The sequence below is a fragment of the Leptopilina heterotoma genome, unplaced genomic scaffold (genome assembly GCF_015476425.1).
Source record: "Leptopilina heterotoma isolate Lh14 unplaced genomic scaffold, ASM1547642v1 Lhet_299, whole genome shotgun sequence".
In the NCBI taxonomy this organism is placed as follows: Eukaryota; Metazoa; Arthropoda; class Insecta; order Hymenoptera; family Figitidae; genus Leptopilina; species Leptopilina heterotoma.
Window position 1 is genome coordinate 158,890 of NW_025111002.1, and position 18,029 is coordinate 176,918.

An 18,029-nucleotide genomic window follows, 5' to 3' on the forward strand; every position below is an offset into this window, starting at 1 on the left:
TTTACTCCTGAAAAAATAATAACTTTTTCGCTTATCACTAATTAACAATAACAGTCAAGTTTTTTTAATAATTATATTTTTTTAGAAAATATTTATACTACTTTTTTAAGGTAAAAAGAGAAAAAATAATTTTAATATGTCGAGAGAAACTTTTATATATAAATTTAAATTCCCAATGTTACGCTGCATCAAATGCAAACAATCGTAAAATCGATTTCCAACACCCCTTGTGAGGAAGATTTGTGTGATCAAAAGCGCTCTCGCTTTAATCTCCTAATTTTATGCGACCATCAAATTCGTAACCCATTAAATCGAATATAGCCGCCTTTTTTTAATTTCTTTAGAAAAACAATGTGTTTTTATTTACAAATTTATATAGCTACACAAAGTAAATTCATTTCATTCCCATAGACGTCTGTTTGGTAAAAATTAATTGAAAAAATAAAATAAGGAAATTATTTATAAATATTGTGCAACTAATTTGTATATTTTTTGTATATTATTAACAATGTAGCACTGAATTATTTTATCATCTAGTATTGTCAGAACTAATAAACTTATCCGGTTGATTTGTTGTATGTATCTAGTCTCTTATTTTTTCTACCAACGGTATTTTAGAGCCAATAAATTCATCTGCCTGATTTGCTCTTTGTTAGTTTGTCATCTGTTATCTAAAACAGTAGCAAAAGCATAAGCCGCGCCGCGCCGGGCCGGGCCGGGGGTTTTTTCACTTTAATTACATTATGGCATGATTATGGCACAGTTTTCAAATATTTGTTTCTTCAATAATTATTGTCCATTTCAAAAATTCTTTTATTCATTTTACTTGCATAATACAATTGACTTTTATTAATACTTTATTTATTCAGATAACTGTAACAAATTTTATTTTAAATATTTTCCTTTTTTTATATTACATATGTGTTATTACATACCAAAAATAATTTCTTAAATTGAAAATAGAAAAATGAAATAGAAAAGACTTACTCTGCGTCTGCACTTTTGAATTCTATCATCTCCTGCTTGAGGTGAATAAAAGAAAAACAGTAACTTAATCAAAAATCTACAATTCTGGAAATAAAATATTATTTTAGGAAAATTGATGTCCTTTTCACTGTTGTCGCTTGAGGCGATTCGCATATTTAATCCAACCAAAGAAGCAAGAAGCACACCTGCTTCCTCGTCCCTTATGGTAAACTTGGCTAAATCAATTCGATTAGTGGGTGGCATTGAAGTTTTCAAAAGGCGACGTCATAAAAGTTTTTCTCTCGCTCCATTCCAAGGACAATGATCCAAAACTTTTTAATAAACTCTCGCCTCAAAGAAATGAATGTAATTTCTTTCTCTCTCACTGTTTTCAGATTGATCCCTCGCAAAGAATATTATCGTCACTTAACAAATTGTACAATTCATTTTCTTTTTTTCCTACAAAAAAAGAAAGAATATTCAAGCCCGTCACTTGTGACACGGCGACACGGGAGATAAATAAACTTGGGGAGAAAAACTATTGAAGGGAAGATTGACTTGAACTTTTGTTTTTTTTTTTTTTTCTTTTACTTGGACGGAAAATTTCCAGTTTGTATCTTTTGAAGCGTCATCATGAAGATAAGATCGCGCTAAGAAAATACGATGATAAATTATTAAGAAGCATTGTTTTTGAATGTTTGCATCTTTATGCGCGTGAGAAACATTTTGTAAAACACAAAAGTAGTTTTGTATTTGAATCAATTATTGCATTACAGTTAATTTAACTTACACATACATTTTTTATATATATTAATTTTATACAAAAAAACACTTTCACTTTTGCACTACTAAAATAGCATTTTGTCTTTGGTTGGTACGCGAATAATTTACAAATGCAACTCTGAAAAATAGAGTCTAACTCGGACATAAAGCTTGAAGCATGAAGCGTTCACTGCTCTCTTCGAGGTATATTGTTTGTTAATGACGTCCACTCATGAGTGGATAAGGTTGATAAGGAACTTCGTAAACTTGGTCCGAAGGTTCACTTCTCTCGTGCCAGGCTTCCGGCGAGTAATGGAGTCCATAGTTGACTCCGCTTGTTGCGACTCTCTTCAGACCCTGAATGCTCGACAGCATCAATGCCATTTTGGCCAGCAGGAGCGCCTTTCCGCCCAAAACCGCCAGGAACTGGAAGCCCATCGGAATCAGCACCGTCCCCATCAGCAGGAGGCCCATCATCAGCATCATCATCATTCCCTGCTTACGTCGGCGTCTTCTTCCTGCAAAAGACGAATTTCGCATAAAGAGTCATTTTTTTTTTGCTTGAAAACAGAGAAATTACACACCTTCGACCAAGTCGTTTGATTTTGAATGACGATTCACTGCGTTGTCATCAAGGTTACCATCAAGGTTGCCATCAAGGTTCGTCAAATGTCCGAGATCAAGTTTCAGATAGCGATTTTGAAAAATCCGATCTGTCAAATCTGCCCATGAATTCGAATCACTGCTTCTTTGGTCAGTGCTAATTTTATTACTGTAAAATAATATCTTTTTAACGTTAATGAGAAACCATTTTTGCATTTATTAAAAAAGAAGAATTTGAAAACAACTTTAAAAAGGTATGACGTAAGTTGCAAACAGTTTCTCGTGTTTCATCAATTTAATTAGAAGGAATTTTTCTTTATTCCATTTCTTTCTTTTCTTTCTTTTCTTTGTTAGTCGTGTTTTAAAGTGTTATACATAGCATTTCGATCAAGACATCGTTATAGGACAAGAGAGCGTGCTTATAATGATTTAATTTTAATTACCTGCTAAGCTCGTCGCTATCGAAGGAATGAAAAGTTTTGATGAGACGAACCAGGTCAATTCCATCGAAAATTGGAATAATATCTTCATCAAAGAAGGCATTAACGGCAATTAAAACTCGACGCTGTAAGCAATTTTTAAGTGCTTCTAAAAATCCCTGCTGCCCCGGATCCTTCCAAGGGACGAGGGGACAATTTTTCAATAAAAACTTGAAACCGACCGACCATTTTGCCACATTGTCCCTGTCACTCTCCGCGCCGGTTATTAAAACAATAAGGAATAAATTTAAAATCCTCGATCGCATCTGAAACAGAAGCAGTTATTAATTATTCTGTAATTTATTCTTTCTTGGCATTGACTTTTCACAATTTTCACAATTTTCACAATTGCGGGAATAAAGAGAATAAAGAAAATATTCTTTGGGCTATTCTTATTCAATGCTTTTTTTCTTTTCCGATTTTTTTAAGGATCTCCGAAAGCGAAACTGATCAAAAGCTTCCTAATCTAGTTATTGTTAAAGAAAAAGCTTGAATTCAGTGGAAAAAAAGATTATATCCAGCCAGACGCGATAAAAGCCTTCGAGTTCCGCTTCCACTTAAATAAAACATTTTTTTCCAAAGGGAGCAACACTGAGCACTTTTCAGATATTTATTTCACAGTCACTAAAACCACTCACGAAAGTTTAGAAAAGTAAAAAAACTTTTATTTCGAACTTGACAATTTTTGAAATTTCTTTCTTTTTTTAATAAAAGAATTTTGTAACTCCTTTATTTTCGGGATTGTGAGAGAAAAAGAGAAAACTTGCCTTAGGAAAGGAAGAGAAAAATCATAAAGCAACCGGGCTGAAAATTCGAATTGAAATGGTTTGGTGGAAACGTTGACCTCGCTTCTTATACGAGATGATAAATAGGCCAGGGTGCCACTTGTGTGTACTGGTTACTATTGGGATCCGTCGAAGGGGATCAGGATAGCGGTGTTTATGCTCGACCAGCATAAAAGTTCTACCATATAATTGTCAGCGAAATAAACGGCCATGCGTGTAAGGACTTCAAGTCTGTCTCCGACTTCTAGGACGTCGACCTTACAATTAAGGCTTGGAAAAAGAATCCAATAACAAGTGGGAGGTATTTCAATAAAAAGACGATCTGCGAACAAGACGGAAGTTACAATATCGCATGCCAATTAAAATATCAACTGAAAAATAGATTCAATTTATTGAAAAATACTTACTATAATTTTACCGCAAAAATAAACTGCTCGTTAATTACGCTAAATAAAGCATAACAATTCGTTTCAATAAAAGTATTAATCAAAATTTCAACAATAAATTCCAATAAAGTGAAACAATTTTCTAGTTTTCAAAATACGAGGAAATACTCTGGTGACACGGCCCTTTTTTTCTCTGTCGAACCGTTCTCACACGATCTCATGCAATCTCACGCAATCTCAAACGGAAATTGGAAGCAAAAAAATTCTAACCAGATTATCTGCACTTAAAAAATGCCTTTGTTCCTTTCTTCAGAGTGCGTTGAAATACGAAAAACATTTATTGCATCAATGAAATTGACCAAATACTATAAATTTTGTTTTATTTCTAAAAATCGTTCTTGTTACAATAATAAACAGATCACATGTTTTAATTACACATAGATGAAAAAGTTGATAAACGTGGAAGACTAAAAATCATTGCTCTTTAAAATATAATCTTAATGAATAAGTGGCACGTTGAATATTCTAGTTTTCGATACACAGCGCATTACCACAGTCTAGTCGTACGTGTAAAGAACTAAAATTCCGAACTCTTAACATAAGACAATATGTTTCAAAAAATACGTCAAATTAAAAGCGTAAGTATTTAAAAAAAGTTGTCGGAATGTAAAAAAAATTTCCAAAAAATTGAAAACGGCTAAAACTAATTTTCTCATGAGAGATATCACATCGATTATTTACAATTACAAGGCTTAACATCTAATGAAGAGCTCAATTTTAAGAAATCAGGATATTTTCTATTCATATGCAAAAATATATCTAAATGGAAACGTATTAAAAATTTGCAAAACAAGAAGACATGTACAAATTTCTGCGTTATACTTTTTGTTTTTCTATCAGTCTTTGATTTATCCTGTGATTTCCGTCAATTAGTTTATTCATCATTATTATTAAATCTAAAAATTCGTTTCAATAAGCTCGTTCTGTTTTCTTTTTTCTTTTCTCTTTTTTCTTTTTTAGATTGCACTCTTGTATAAATCCATTTTTTTCTTCGCTCGTAAAAATTTGAATAATTATCAGGGATAACTTTCCCGAATGAAGCGAAGAATACGTGAGAAACTCAGTCTCTTGTAATATTTCCATTTGCCCACATTTCCATAGGCGTGGCGTCGCAAAGATGGATTCGACGAACGAATACATGTATTCGATCTGTGCGCGATGTTCTCGGGAATTTTCGACGATGTTGGCTTCAGTGATGAATTTCGTTTCTGAAATTATTTAATACAGACATTTTTTTAGATTCGAATCGTATTAAATTTCTCTCATGTTTGATTTTGATGATGCTTATTGGAATCTGTTTTTATTTTATTACCTTGGGCATTGCAGATTCGATCAGCTCATCGAGTCTCAAGTTTTCCTCCTCGGTCAGACTGTTTCTGTTTTCGTTTTGCTCGATTTTCACTCTTCCGTTTTTACAAGAATTTTGACGAAATGACGGCGGTGAGGAGCAACCGTAAGGAAGCATTCTATTAGCTGGAATATCGTCCAAAACTCTTCCTGAGGAACTTGGATGAAAAGATTGCGACTGTTTCTAAAATTAAAAGCAGAGCATTTCTTTAATTTCTGCTAAAATTTTTACAGAATCTAATTTTTAAATAACTTGACAATTTTTTTGAAACATTTAAATAGAGTAAATTTAATTTACCTTTGGCATCGCAGATTCTATCAGTTGGTCCAATTTCATATTATCCTCCTCTGTCAAACTTATCGTGTCATCGTCTGGTTCTGGTTTTATTCTGTCCCCACGGAAAAAGTTCTGTCGACTCGAATGGTAAGGACGAGAATTTAATTTATTTGATCTGTCCGGCACTTTCGTTGGAGAAGTTTTCGGTCCGTTTCCTCGTTTCTTCGTTGGGCAAAAAAAGAATTGTATAATTATTTAAATAAATAAAAATCTGTATCGAAATTTCAAAATTTAAAAGTCAACAGTTTGTTTTATTTTTATTTAAAAAAGGAAAAATTACCTTTGGATTTCCAGACTGAATTAGTTGATCGAGTCTCTCCTTGTGAACGGCAAAATCATTAAAGGAATCGCGATTCACTCTAGATTTGTACGATTGTTGGGGAATTAACGGAAGTGACGATTCATTGTACTGATTCGTTCTTGGGCGAACATTAATCGGTGACGACCGCGAGGAAACGCTCAATTTTTTCTGTAAGCAGACATTTTTTACTCTTTTCAAGTGACAACTTTTTGCTTTAAATTAAAAATATTTTTTCTTTGATTTATTTAATTTGAAAATAATATGAAAACATACTTTTGGCATTCCGGCTTCGATTAATTGATTCAAGCGACTATCTTCATCTTCTGGAAAATCCAATTCGGATCTTAGTAAAATTTCCGACTGACTTGACGAGTGAATCTTTCTCGAAGGTGAATTGTAGTTCGACTTACTGATGACCAGTTTCGGCGAATTCGATCTTGGCGATGGCGATAAAGTATTTTGCCTCTTCGGCATTGCGGATTCAATCAGTTGATCGAGTTTGATATTCTCCTCTTCGGTGAGACTGTTGCTGTCTTCCGATGGAGCGGGCGAGGAATTATCCTTTCGAGTCGATGGCACCAGAGTCGTCGGCGACGAAGACCTTCCACAGGGATTCGATCTGTAAAACTCGTCGTTGATGGGCGATGACGATCTCAGCGAATGCGAGTTCGAGTGAATGTTAAAATGTCTCTGCAAAATTATTCGGCAATTACACAATTATCGAAAAAAATGTCCAAAAATAGAATTTCAAAGTAAAACTAATAATTAAAATAGTAATTTATGAAATAAATTACCAGTTCAGATTCCAAGAGTAATATATCACGGGGACTAATTTTATCGTTAATAAAAGCGTTGTCCTCAAATAGTACAGATGAGTTGTCAATTTTACAAGTTTGCTGCAAATTCGAATTCGATGCTCGAGTGTTAATTAGTTTTGGCGAAGACGGAACTGATGAAGTTTCAATTAGTCGTGTTAATTTATTAGTTTCCTCTTCAGTGAAACTGTTACTTCCAACCGAGGGAGCGGGCGATGATGATCTCTCGAGATTTTGTTCGGAAGTTGCGAGCGACGATGAATCATTTAAACGTCTCTGTCGAATTCAATTTAAATAAAATATGTGTAAATTAGTTTCGATTTACTTTTTAAATTAGAGTATCAAACGAACGACAAAATAATAATCTTCTTAAAAGCTAAATAGTATTTTTAAAGAATTATAATTATGAAAATTAATTCACCTTTGGCATAGCGGATTCAATTAACTGATCCAATTTATTGTTTTCTTCCTCTGTGAGACTGACACTGTCGTCAGAGGGTTCGGGAGTCGTTCTTTCGACTTTGAAAGATCGATTCGGAATTAAGGAGGTTGAGGAATTATTACAGCTATTCAAAGGAACTTCAAGTGATGAATTCTGCGCGGAATTCTGAGGCGAAACTTTCTTCTGAAACGAAAATATTTATTTTCACGTAAAAAGTAAAAAAAAAAACTAAATTATTTTGAAAATGACAATGGAAATACCTTTGTCTGCACTGACTCAACTTGCTCCCGTAAAATAATTTCATTATCACCAGAAGAGTTGGAAGCTTCATCAGAGGATTTATTCCTCCGATTCGCCAGGTACAATAATTTATTGTGATCGATATTTTCGTTATCATCTGGAATGCTGGGCATCGAGAGTGCGGATAAATTCGAAATTGATCCATCGGGCGTGTCCTCGGTACAGTAAACGTGAACAGAATCCAAAGTCTCGACGAGATCAACTCGATCCGTGACATTTCGGAGTGAAACATTTTGTCCCCCACGTTTAAACGCCGAATCCAATCTGTCTAGAGTAAAACTCGTTTCGAATCTTCTCAAATTGCACGAGGACTGTGAAACATTTATCGAATTCTGGTCGGTTGACGTATATCTGCAATGAACAAACATTATCGATTCAAATTGCTTTCTTCTCACATTTCCAACGGAAAGAAAACTAAGAAAAAAACTAAGAAAAAAACTAGAGGAAAATTGTAATTTTCTTGTGAAAATTAAATTCTCTATTAATAAAATAAGCCGAAAAAAGAGAAAATAAAAGAAGAGTTCAATATCACCTTTCATTGGGAAGAGTCTCGTTGTCTTTACAATCATCAACTTGATTCTCTTTCTTCAATTGAGGGAGATGGGAACTTTCTTCCGAATTTCCCGTGCATTCCACACTTTCAGGAACAACAGACCTTTTTTCTACCATTCTAAATTTAGGTAACTTCGGTTCGTCATCGATAGTCAAGGAACTGAGACTCGTGGCTGCCGAGAATTCAAGAGGCGTCGATTCATCTTTAAATGCAGCCATCTCATCCTCGAAGACACTTCTTTTTGCCGATTGCATTTTACTGCAAGCTGCAAAATTTCAATCTTATTATTTTTCATTAAAGCTAACGAATTTTTAGAATTTTAAAGAAAAGCGATTAAGTAAACATTCAATGAAGAAAAATTATACAAAAAATTGACTATTTTTTATTTTACAACAACTATTTTGTCAATTTCTATGCAAAAGTACCATAATTTTTTAATTTTTCACGAAAATCAATCGAACCAGTAAAAATATTGATTTCGATGAAGCCTCAATGCACATAAGACGCTATCGCTAATTTTTTGCAATTTTTTACAAGCTACTGGAATAAATTTTATTTTCATATTTTCTAGGTGCTTGTAAAGAAAATTGGAATTTATGATTTCATTGAAAAAAAGAAGTAAAGCTCTATTGTATAATTATTTAGATGATAATAACTTACACCCGGGTCTACTTCCTCCATTGATATTTACCACACATTAAAAAGTGTGGGTGTACGAAAATATTGACGTAACGCATGCGCTTTTCGTAGCGCAAGCGCACAATCCAATTTTTAAATTTATATCTTTTTCTACTTTCAATAATTATAAAATGATACAATTTAAAAAAAGTACTCATTACAAAAAGTATATCTAAACAGGTAGACTTTATATTTATAGTAATTAGTAGTTAAAAAAAAAAAGAATTGGGTATCATAATTAAAAATGAAATTGACTTTGTCTTGGAATTTAAAGAAACATTAATTTTTCAATAAACGCACAAGGTACATTTTATTTTTCAATATGAAGAAAAGGAGGGATTTTTTTTCTATTTTGAGAAAAACTTACAAGGTGCTTGAAAGCTGAGACGAGATTCGTTTTGCGATTTTCTACCAAATTCGGTATGCTGATGCTTGTGTCGAGGACTCGGTGGAACGGTTTGTGTTGGCGAATCCGGCAGTTCACTCGGCGAAACAACACCACTAGTCATTCGACTTTAAAAATAGGAAACAATCATTTTACTGTATTGAAAACAAAATTGTTCACTTTGAACAAAAGAGAAAACAAAATCTTACCTAAAGTCACTAATTCCCGAACTAAGATCGTCTCGAATTGAATGTTGCTCGAACCCGCTGAGAGAACCCAAGGAGCTGCATCGCGAAAACATTAGAGGCGTTTGCTCTGCATAGCGATCCTCTCTTCCGAATTTCACCATTTTGCCTGTAAATAAATTATCATTTTCTGAAATGCGAAAACAATGTTTTATTAAAACCGTGGAAATAATTGACGCATTGCATTGTAGAGAAAGGTAAAAATTCAAGTAAAATTTCTTACCTTCTTTATCGATAATGCGACTCTCGTTCTTCTCTTGCTCGACACTTGTAGTGGGTGTGTTTTTTGCATTCATCTGCTCCGCGTTCGATTGAGGATCGACATTTTCGGAGGTAATGTCATTGCCGACTGCTTCCTCCGAGACAGTTTCGATGCTTAAATTTTGAGCGACTACAGCACTTCCTAGCGAACTGAAAGAACTGACTCTGGAGAAACACTGCGGCGTACCCTCGACACAATAGCTAATTGGTTTCTCCGCTAAATTAACATCTGAATTCAACAAATCCTTCTCCTCCTCCTCCTCCTCTTCCTCCTCTTGCATCTCCTGCGACTCATCAAACTGTGAATCCTTTGTGACGGAGTCGGAATTCTTTCTCAAATCCATCTTCTTGGAGAATTTCTTCTCACCTCCTTCTTTGACATCTTCGACTCTCAGATCCGACATGGAAGTTGCGGTCGAGAAATTAAACGGCGTCTGATACGGAGTACCTTCTGTGCAATATGTCTTGACAGTGTCTTCCTGCTCATTCCTGGGGAAGTATTCGGGATTCTCCTTTTCCTCCTCGTCGGTATCGTCCTCAGCGTAACGCAGACTGTAATCTGTCGGTTGGTCCAGATCCGTTTCTACATAGTCACCGAATAAATTCACCTTATCATCGTGATTGGAGAATTCTTCTTTTGGCGAAATTTCGGTTTCGTTCGCCAAGAGATTGGCACCTTGATTTCTCTCGGAATACTTTTTGCTGTAGTCGATTGGCTGGTCGTTGATGTCCTCGTCACAGGTCGAGTCCGAAGGGGATCTATTCATGAAGTTCGTGAAGGGTTTCTCGAAATTCGCGACTGCAGGTGAGGCGGACACTTGATTCTCCTCCACTGGAGAGCAAACTCTGTGGCGAGTGTAGCTCGGAATGTCTGGTGGCGAATTCCATGGAACGTCGTTCGAGGAACGAAAATTCTCCTTTCCTTCGTCATACTCACTGTCGTTTGTCAATTTAATGCAGAACTTCAACTTTTTCCCGGGTTCAGTGGAAATGTAGGCAGTTGGCACCGATCTCGATTTGGGCCGCTCGTAACTGAAGGATCGATTGTCGATGGGAACGAATTCGCGATCGTAGCGATGCACAGAATCGGAGAAGACGTTTTTCTTCACACAACCGCCCTTCTGGTTTTCTACGTCCAAGCGTGAGTCTCTTTTTCTAGGAGTCATGGTCGTATTTTCTTCGATTTCGGTCGTTGGTTTTCGAACTCTACTTTCCTGCGACAGATTCCCATTGGCGCCCTTCGCTGACAGCAGATTCCTGAGAGCCGAATTGGCCCCCATGGAAATCATCTTGTGCTTCGAGTGGGTCAAATTTCGGAGCAACGGAATCGCCCCCAATTCCCAAAGTGTTTTCTGATCCCTGGGACACCAGGCCGATAAATTCCACAGCGTACCACAGGCATTGCTCACGACTGTCAGACTCGACGACTTCAGATGCCTGACGAGGATATGAATGCAATTCTTCTGTCTCAAAATCGCTCTGTGATCCTCTCTAACCGCAATGTGACTCGAGACATTTCTAATAATTCCGCCTGCATTTTCGGCGATGGCGAGACCTTTTGTCTGCGACTCGTAACAGAGCATATTCACCAGGAATGCGAGCGCTCCCTCCACGGCGCAAATCTCCGCCTTGTTCGCCGCACAGTGAGCCGAGAGATTCCAAAGTGCGGAGAGAATCGTCTTGAGCGAGGACTCTTTCCGGCAGCGCATTGCCGCTTTCATCAGCCCCGTGACAACTTCCGCTTCACGCAACGCCTGTTTGCTTTCATTATCCGCCCTCCAGGACAAGTTGCAGAAGACACTCGCCGTCACTTGCCGCAGCTCTTCACACGGACTGAATAACTGCGTCACCCAGACTTTGATAAAATCTCGAAAAGAACAGAGCAGCGCCTTGTTGTTGGTGTCGCCGACAATGAGACTCGCGAGTGTCATTCCCGAATCGCGGCGGAGAGTGATGCACTCCCGCTCGCTCGTCTCCGAACCGTGGGCCGCGTGCTCGCATTCCATCAGTTCCGCTATTGTCTGCAAACCACCGAGGTAGCATATTACCCGATGGTAGTTTTCCTTGAAGGACAATTTCATAAGTGACGTCATTGTCGAATTCGGGTGTTTGTGGAGATTGTCCGGCACATATCCCGTGGTAACGGTCAATTTCAACATTTCCGAATAGTCCCGCAATTGTTCCAAAAGTTCGAATATATGCTTTTCCCGACCTTTCTTGTCGTCGAAAGCGTGAATTACATTCCGCAAAGCGCTCGAGGCTCCTTCCCTCACGTCCGGACTCTGGTCCCGTGAATGAATCAATTGCACCAAAAATGGTACACAATCTAAAAGAAGCAGAAAATACAATTTCCTTATTAAGTAATGTTACGAAATTCAATCTAGAAAAAATGACAAATTACCGTTTTGCTTCATTTTCGGACGCCTTTCCACTAACTCTGGTTCTTCTAACCATCTTTCACGATTTGATGCTATAGATCTGACGGAAACATTTTCTTCCTGGTGCGTCTCTTCATTTAAACTCGAGTCCTTACTGTCGTTTATAGAAACCTATTTTTAAAGAAACATACATTTCTCTTGTATTTCATTTCCACAAACAAATAATCATTAGAAATGAAAATCATTCTTAAACTAAATCCTTAAAATTGCAAATAGCATTTAATTAAAATCATCAATCCAAAAATAATTAACAAACTACTTTTCGACTATTGAGAAAAAACATTAACAATTTCATAAAAAAGTCAACAGAAATAATGTAGAAAATGCAAATAGAAATAATTCAGAAAGTTATATAAGTCGATTTTTATATTTTACAAATAAACAAGCAAACTCAAATTTCTCAAAATTGAATAAAGGAGAAAATATACGAAAACAAATTGTTTTAAAAATATGAAAGACGTTAAAAAAACTAAGAATTAAAAATTTAAGCGCAGCAAACAATAGAATTTCTAACCTCTGGACTTGGACGCCTCTCTCTATACTTTGTCCAAGACATGTTTCTTCTGAATTTTCAATATTTGTCACACTTGCGCATATTTGATTTTTCTATTTCACTTATAGTATTTCATTTTTATTTATGTGCAAATAAACTCGTCCTTTCCGATTGAAAAGGTTATAATTGGCAATTGTTGCAAACAGTCCAGTAATACGTTTATATGTATATAGTTTAAAATAATTTCCCGTCTATTGTAACAAGTAGAAGAAAACTAACAAAAAAGTAATAATGAACACTGGTAAATATAATAATTAATACACAGTTGACTGGCAATTGTTGTATATATATTTGAAAAACAATAAAACGACAACTGTCAAGTGCATGAAACACTGTTGCCACATTTTGAAGCGCGTACAGGGTTGCCATTTTTCGCGGCTAATTTAAACAGGGCCCTCTACAATTTGAAACAAACTTTATTTTTCTCTATTTAAATATATAAATATACAAATAAAATAATATAAAGAAATGTGTTTGATTATGAAATTCTGCTAAGAAACATTCTGATTAATTAACAATTAATCAAATACAACTAATTTCGCTGGGAATTATTAATATTACACTGTAATGTACTTGATTATCACTCCTTTTAAAAGTACAATAGAGTATAAATTACATTTTTTTTTTTATCAAAAAAGTAAATTATAAAAATATTTACATAAACAATGAACTGAATTATATATTATGCATACATATAGTTGTAATCGAGCGCTAAAAATAAAGATTCAGAATAAGTTGTGACGCCTGACAATAGGCAACCGCGAAATAGTTGTTACGAGAAAAAGCTTTTTGTTAATGGTGTTGTGTTATATATTGTTCATATTTTTTGTCATTTTTGTGATATTTCGAAACAGTTCGCCTGTGATAAACACTCAAGTTGAATAATAACAATGTGAAATGAAAATAAACAGAAGAAAAACATTTACATTGTCGTTTATCTCCGGAAAATTGTATTTTTGCGAGAGTCAATGACTATTTTTAGACTTTCTAATTTCTAATGTTTTTCGAGTTTTTCGAACGTAATGGACGATCGGGAAAATGAAAAATAAAATGCCACCATTTCGCAGGAAAAAGAACGGAAAATCTTTTCCAGTTAAAGTTTGTACTCTCGATGCAGAATTGGAATTCAATTTGGAGGTTAGTTTTCAGTCTTCCGATAAGTTTATTTCCGAGACAATTAAACCTTAAAATTGAAAATTATTAAACTGAAAATGTTAATTTAAGGAAAATGAATATTTTAAATAATTTTTTGTAAATATTTTTAAAAATGGGATTTGTAGAATACAATTTTTTTTTGTTTTCAATGTGAAAATTACTTTTTTGTTTCGATATTTGACGTAAGTTGCATATATTTTCTTCTAGAGGAATGTTTATTGGATGACATCATTGTTTGTTAATCTCTTTTTTTGCGGAATTAAAATTGTTAAAAAGAAGTAATTTTTAATAATATCAGTTTGTAAGAAATTTGTTATTATGAAATTTTTATTCATTTTCCTTGTTTTTGATTCTTTTCAATTTTGCAGTAATATTATAATTTTTTTAGTGGAGGGCAACAGGACGGGATTTATTCGATTTAGTTTGTCGCACAATTGGTCTTCGAGAAACTTGGTACTTTGGATTGCAATACGAAGACGCAAAAGGATTTATATCATGGCTGAAACTCGACAAAAAGGGTAAATTTCTTTAATCTTTATTGCAATTTACTTTTTGATTTTGATTTTAATAACTACTTTATTCTGGTTATTGACAATTATTATTTCAGTGCAAGACCAAGGAATATCTCAACAGCCAACGACTCCATTTATGTTCCTGGCAAAATTTTACCCGGAAGATGTTGCCGAGGAACTTGTGCAGGAAGTAACTCAACATTTATTTTACCTTCAGGTTAAGCAGGCGATTCTTTCCATGGATATTTACTGTCCACCGGAAGCTTCCGTTTTACTCGCGTCTTATGCGGTTCAAGCCAAGGTAACTTGATTTTTGAATCAAAAAATTTAAATTTGTTCTCTGTTTGAATTTTTTGTCCAACAGTACGGAGACTATGATGAAGTCTCACATCGTCCGGGAATGTTGGCTAGTGAAGATCTCCTTCCGCAACGGGTCATTGATCAATATCAAATGACGCCGGAAATGTGGGAGGATCGCATAAAAATTTGGTACGCCGATCATCGGGGAATGTCACGCGACGAAGCTGAAATGGAGTATTTGAAAATTGCTCAGGACCTCGACATGTACGGCGTCAACTATTTTCCAATTAGCGTAAGTATTTGCGGAATATTCTTTTTTTTTTTGTCTCAAATTATCAGCGTAAAATTGAAATGTGAAAAATTGGACAGAATAAGAAAGAGACGGACTTGTGGTTGGGAGTGACGGCACTGGGACTCAACATTTACGAGAAGGAGAATAAGCTGACGCCGAAGACGACGTTCACGTGGTCCGAGATCCGGCATATCAGCTTTGACGACAAGAAGTTTGTGATCAAGCCAGTGGAGAAGTCGTCGCCAAATTTCGTCTTCTTCTCGCAGAAAGTTCGCATGAATAAATTGGTAAAGAAAAAATCAGATGTTGCCAGCTGGGTGAAGGGAATGGTAGTTTTAGGATTGGAGGAACGTATTAGTGACAAAGCTGCTCGAATATTATTTGTTAAGATTCTGGACCTGTGCATTGGCAACCACGATCTATTTATGCGGAGAAGGAAGCCCGACTCGATGGAGGTCCAGCAGATGAAAGCCCAGGCCAAGGAGGAAAAATCCAGGTAATTCCATTCATTGAGAAACATACTTTTCATCTTTTTTGTTTGCCGTGTATTTTTGTTTTTCAAAAATTTAAATTAGCTTTATTTTAAACGACAACATTTATTTCAATATCACATTTCACTAAACTTTTTTTAAAAACTTTTCTTTTATTACTCAAAAGATATTTAAATAATAAATGGAAAACGTTTTATTTAATAAAAACAATTTACAATTAAATTCAGCTTTTTAAGTGAAATTGATTTTTATTTAAAATGTATTCTTATTTAGAATTTTCTCTTTTTAAAAACATTGAATCTTCCTTGTGCCCAAAGCAGGAAGATGCTTATTAATTTTGAATGAGATTTTTATTTTTCCCTAGCATGAGCTAAAAATTATTATTTTCGAATTAGATTTTTTATTTAGAGTTTACTTCTATTTTTGATGTCGACAAACAACCTTGTCAGGTAAGCGAACAGTTTTTCAACATTTTTTTCACTCGAGGCCTATTCAATTTGCATGTGTTACTCGAATTTGAAAAAAAATTGACAGTTAAAATAATTTTCAAATAATTCTGTAAATAATTACAGAATTAAAAAAAACGATTAACAACTTTATTAAATTTAATACTTTTTAATTAGAAAAGCGTGAATGATTTTTATTGTTTTTCGACGATCTATAACGAGAATATGATTGTTTAATGACAGGAGGCAAATCGAAAGGAATAAATTAGCCCGTGAGAAGCAATTGAGGGAAGCTGCAGAGAGGGAAAAAGCTGCGATGGAACAGCGACTTTTGCAGTATCAAGAAGAAATTCGACTTGCCAACGAAGCTCTCGTAAGCATCTTTAGATTTTGGTTTGAAAATATTTAAAAATTTTTTGTTTAATTGAATTTGACCAATTTGACAATTGTTTGGCGCAGAGACGGTCTGAAGAAACGGCAGACCTGTTAGCAGAGAAAAGTCGTGTGGCCGAGGAAGAAGCAATGCTCCTGAGTCAGAAGGCCTCCGAGGCTGAGCAGGAGATCACGCGAATTAGACTGAATAATATGAAAACAGAGGAGGAGAAGGTACATCTCGAGAGAAAGACTCGGGAAGCCGAATTGCTCACTGAGAGGCTCGTTCAGGAATCCGAACGACGGGCTGTCGAGGCTGAGAAACTCAAGGACGAATTACTTCGCGCCCGCATCGCCGAAAAGGAAGCGAAGGAGAAACTACTCGAGTTCCTTAGCAGAAACGCTTACGCTAATGCGATAACCGTAAGTTTTCTTTTTCGTCCTCTGACATCTCGTCATTCATTCTTTCAAATCAATAAAATAAATTTATTTCCTTTTGCAGCCGGTGTCGAATATATTTCCGTCGACGCAAGTTCTGCCCTCGGATTTGCAAGCAGATTTGCAAACATTACATCTCGACGCCGAACCACTGTCGCCTGAATTGACATCGTACGATTTAATAGCCGACGGCGACGTCGATCAGCTTTCGATTGAAATTGAAAAGGAACGTGTCGATTATTGGGAGAAGAGTAAAAATCTTCAGGAACAATTAAAGGAATTACGCTCGGAAATTGAGGTAATGAAGGTAGGCGAGAAACAGTGTGAATTAGATCAACTTCATGAGGAACAAGTGAGACTTGGCGAAAATAAATACAGTACATTGAAAAAAGTCAAGTCAGGTTCAACCAAGGCGAGAGTCGCCTTCTTCGAGGAACTCTAACAGAAAAGAATTTCGTCATTGCAATTTATTATTTAAATCAGTCATCGTGATAATTTGCCAAAATTTTCATTTTCTTATTCTACTATAGTGAAACGAAAAAATAGTGACAAAAAACAAATTCTTTCAAAACTTTCCACATTCAAAATTGAAACATTTTTTTTACAGAAATATTTCAATTTTCAAAACATCTTTAACACAAAGACGAAAAGAAATTGTTCTCTAAGCTTCGCACAATTGTTAAAGAAATTCCAAGCCAATAGTGCCTTGAGTTTTTTTTAAATTAGAAAATTACAAGCGTCAATTAAGTAAGTCATTAATTATTCGATAATTAATGGATTTTAATTCATTTAATGAATATGTATTCATTACTAATAATGAAAGCGATTCGCAAAATATTTTTAAATATTCCCGACTATTCGGAAACGAAATTTTTTTATAATAATTTTATCATATATAGTTTTAGGTGTACGATAACCCAGCTCGCCATATTCTCACATGCGATAATTGTACAATAGCAGTTTGTAAATTTAATATACGGAAAGTCATTAGTAGTTTTATGATATTTTTAATTTTTAAAGTAAATACTCGCTTGCATCGAGGTAAAAAAATGAATAAGAATCTTTAAAAAAGCCATTTATTAATTTTAGTCAAATTGCAAAAAAAAATTAAACTTATTTTTCAAGAAGAAAAATAAATAAGTGATGATAATTGTAAAAAATTACGAAAACTAGTAATACTAAACAAAAATCGTTCAAGATTTTCGTAAAATTAGTGAAATTTGTAAAAAAGAAATTCGATATTGTAAAAAATCAAATGAAAATTTCGATCAAATTTGAATTGACTGACATTTTTCTAGATGGAAAAAAAATTAGAAATTCCTGGATG

The 18,029-nt window shown here is 34.9% G+C and overlaps 3 protein-coding genes across 5 annotated transcripts; 1 reads left to right on the plus strand and 2 right to left on the minus strand.

Annotated features, from left to right (window-relative positions):
- Positions 1 to 67: 67 nt before the first annotated feature.
- On the minus strand, positions 68 to 3,748 carry LOC122504485. The gene is made up of 5 exons (XM_043615620.1): positions 3,578 to 3,748; positions 2,775 to 3,076; positions 2,313 to 2,500; positions 988 to 2,246; positions 68 to 873 (listed from the first exon to the last, which is right to left on the minus strand). The coding sequence occupies exons 2-4, from the start codon at positions 3,074 to 3,076 to the stop codon at positions 1,945 to 1,947; spliced, it is 792 nt and encodes a 263-aa protein (XP_043471555.1). The 5' UTR covers positions 3,578 to 3,748; the 3' UTR covers positions 68 to 873; positions 988 to 1,944.
- Positions 3,749 to 4,344: 596 nt separating this feature from the next.
- On the minus strand, positions 4,345 to 13,021 carry LOC122504483 (adenomatous polyposis coli protein-like). Of its 2 annotated transcripts, none has more exons than XM_043615615.1 (14): positions 12,658 to 13,021; positions 12,107 to 12,254; positions 9,668 to 12,031; positions 9,409 to 9,553; positions 9,182 to 9,327; positions 8,116 to 8,401; positions 7,544 to 7,934; positions 7,263 to 7,466; positions 6,821 to 7,117; positions 6,300 to 6,716; positions 6,006 to 6,194; positions 5,687 to 5,887; positions 5,354 to 5,572; positions 4,345 to 5,249 (listed from the first exon to the last, which is right to left on the minus strand). In XM_043615615.1, exons 1-14 carry the CDS (start codon positions 12,697 to 12,699, stop codon positions 5,058 to 5,060), a joined length of 5,241 nt encoding a protein of 1,746 aa, XP_043471550.1. In that variant the 5' UTR covers positions 12,700 to 13,021; the 3' UTR covers positions 4,345 to 5,057. The 2 variants fall into 2 exon arrangements, with proteins under 2 accessions (XP_043471550.1, XP_043471549.1); XM_043615614.1 differs by having other exon boundaries at positions 9,409 to 9,574.
- Positions 13,022 to 13,442: 421 nt separating this feature from the next.
- Positions 13,443 to 17,695, plus strand: LOC122504466 (merlin). 2 transcript variants are annotated; one of them, XM_043615592.1, is made up of 9 exons: positions 13,445 to 13,833; positions 14,240 to 14,369; positions 14,459 to 14,664; positions 14,728 to 14,955; positions 15,033 to 15,242; positions 15,345 to 15,451; positions 16,136 to 16,265; positions 16,352 to 16,687; positions 16,767 to 17,695. In XM_043615592.1, the coding sequence occupies exons 1-9, from the start codon at positions 13,735 to 13,737 to the stop codon at positions 17,142 to 17,144; spliced, it is 1,824 nt and encodes a 607-aa protein (XP_043471527.1). In that variant the 5' UTR covers positions 13,445 to 13,734; the 3' UTR covers positions 17,145 to 17,695. The 2 variants fall into 2 exon arrangements, with proteins under 2 accessions (XP_043471526.1, XP_043471527.1); XM_043615591.1 differs by having other exon boundaries at positions 13,443 to 13,833; positions 15,033 to 15,451.
- Positions 17,696 to 18,029: the final 334 nt, after the last annotated feature.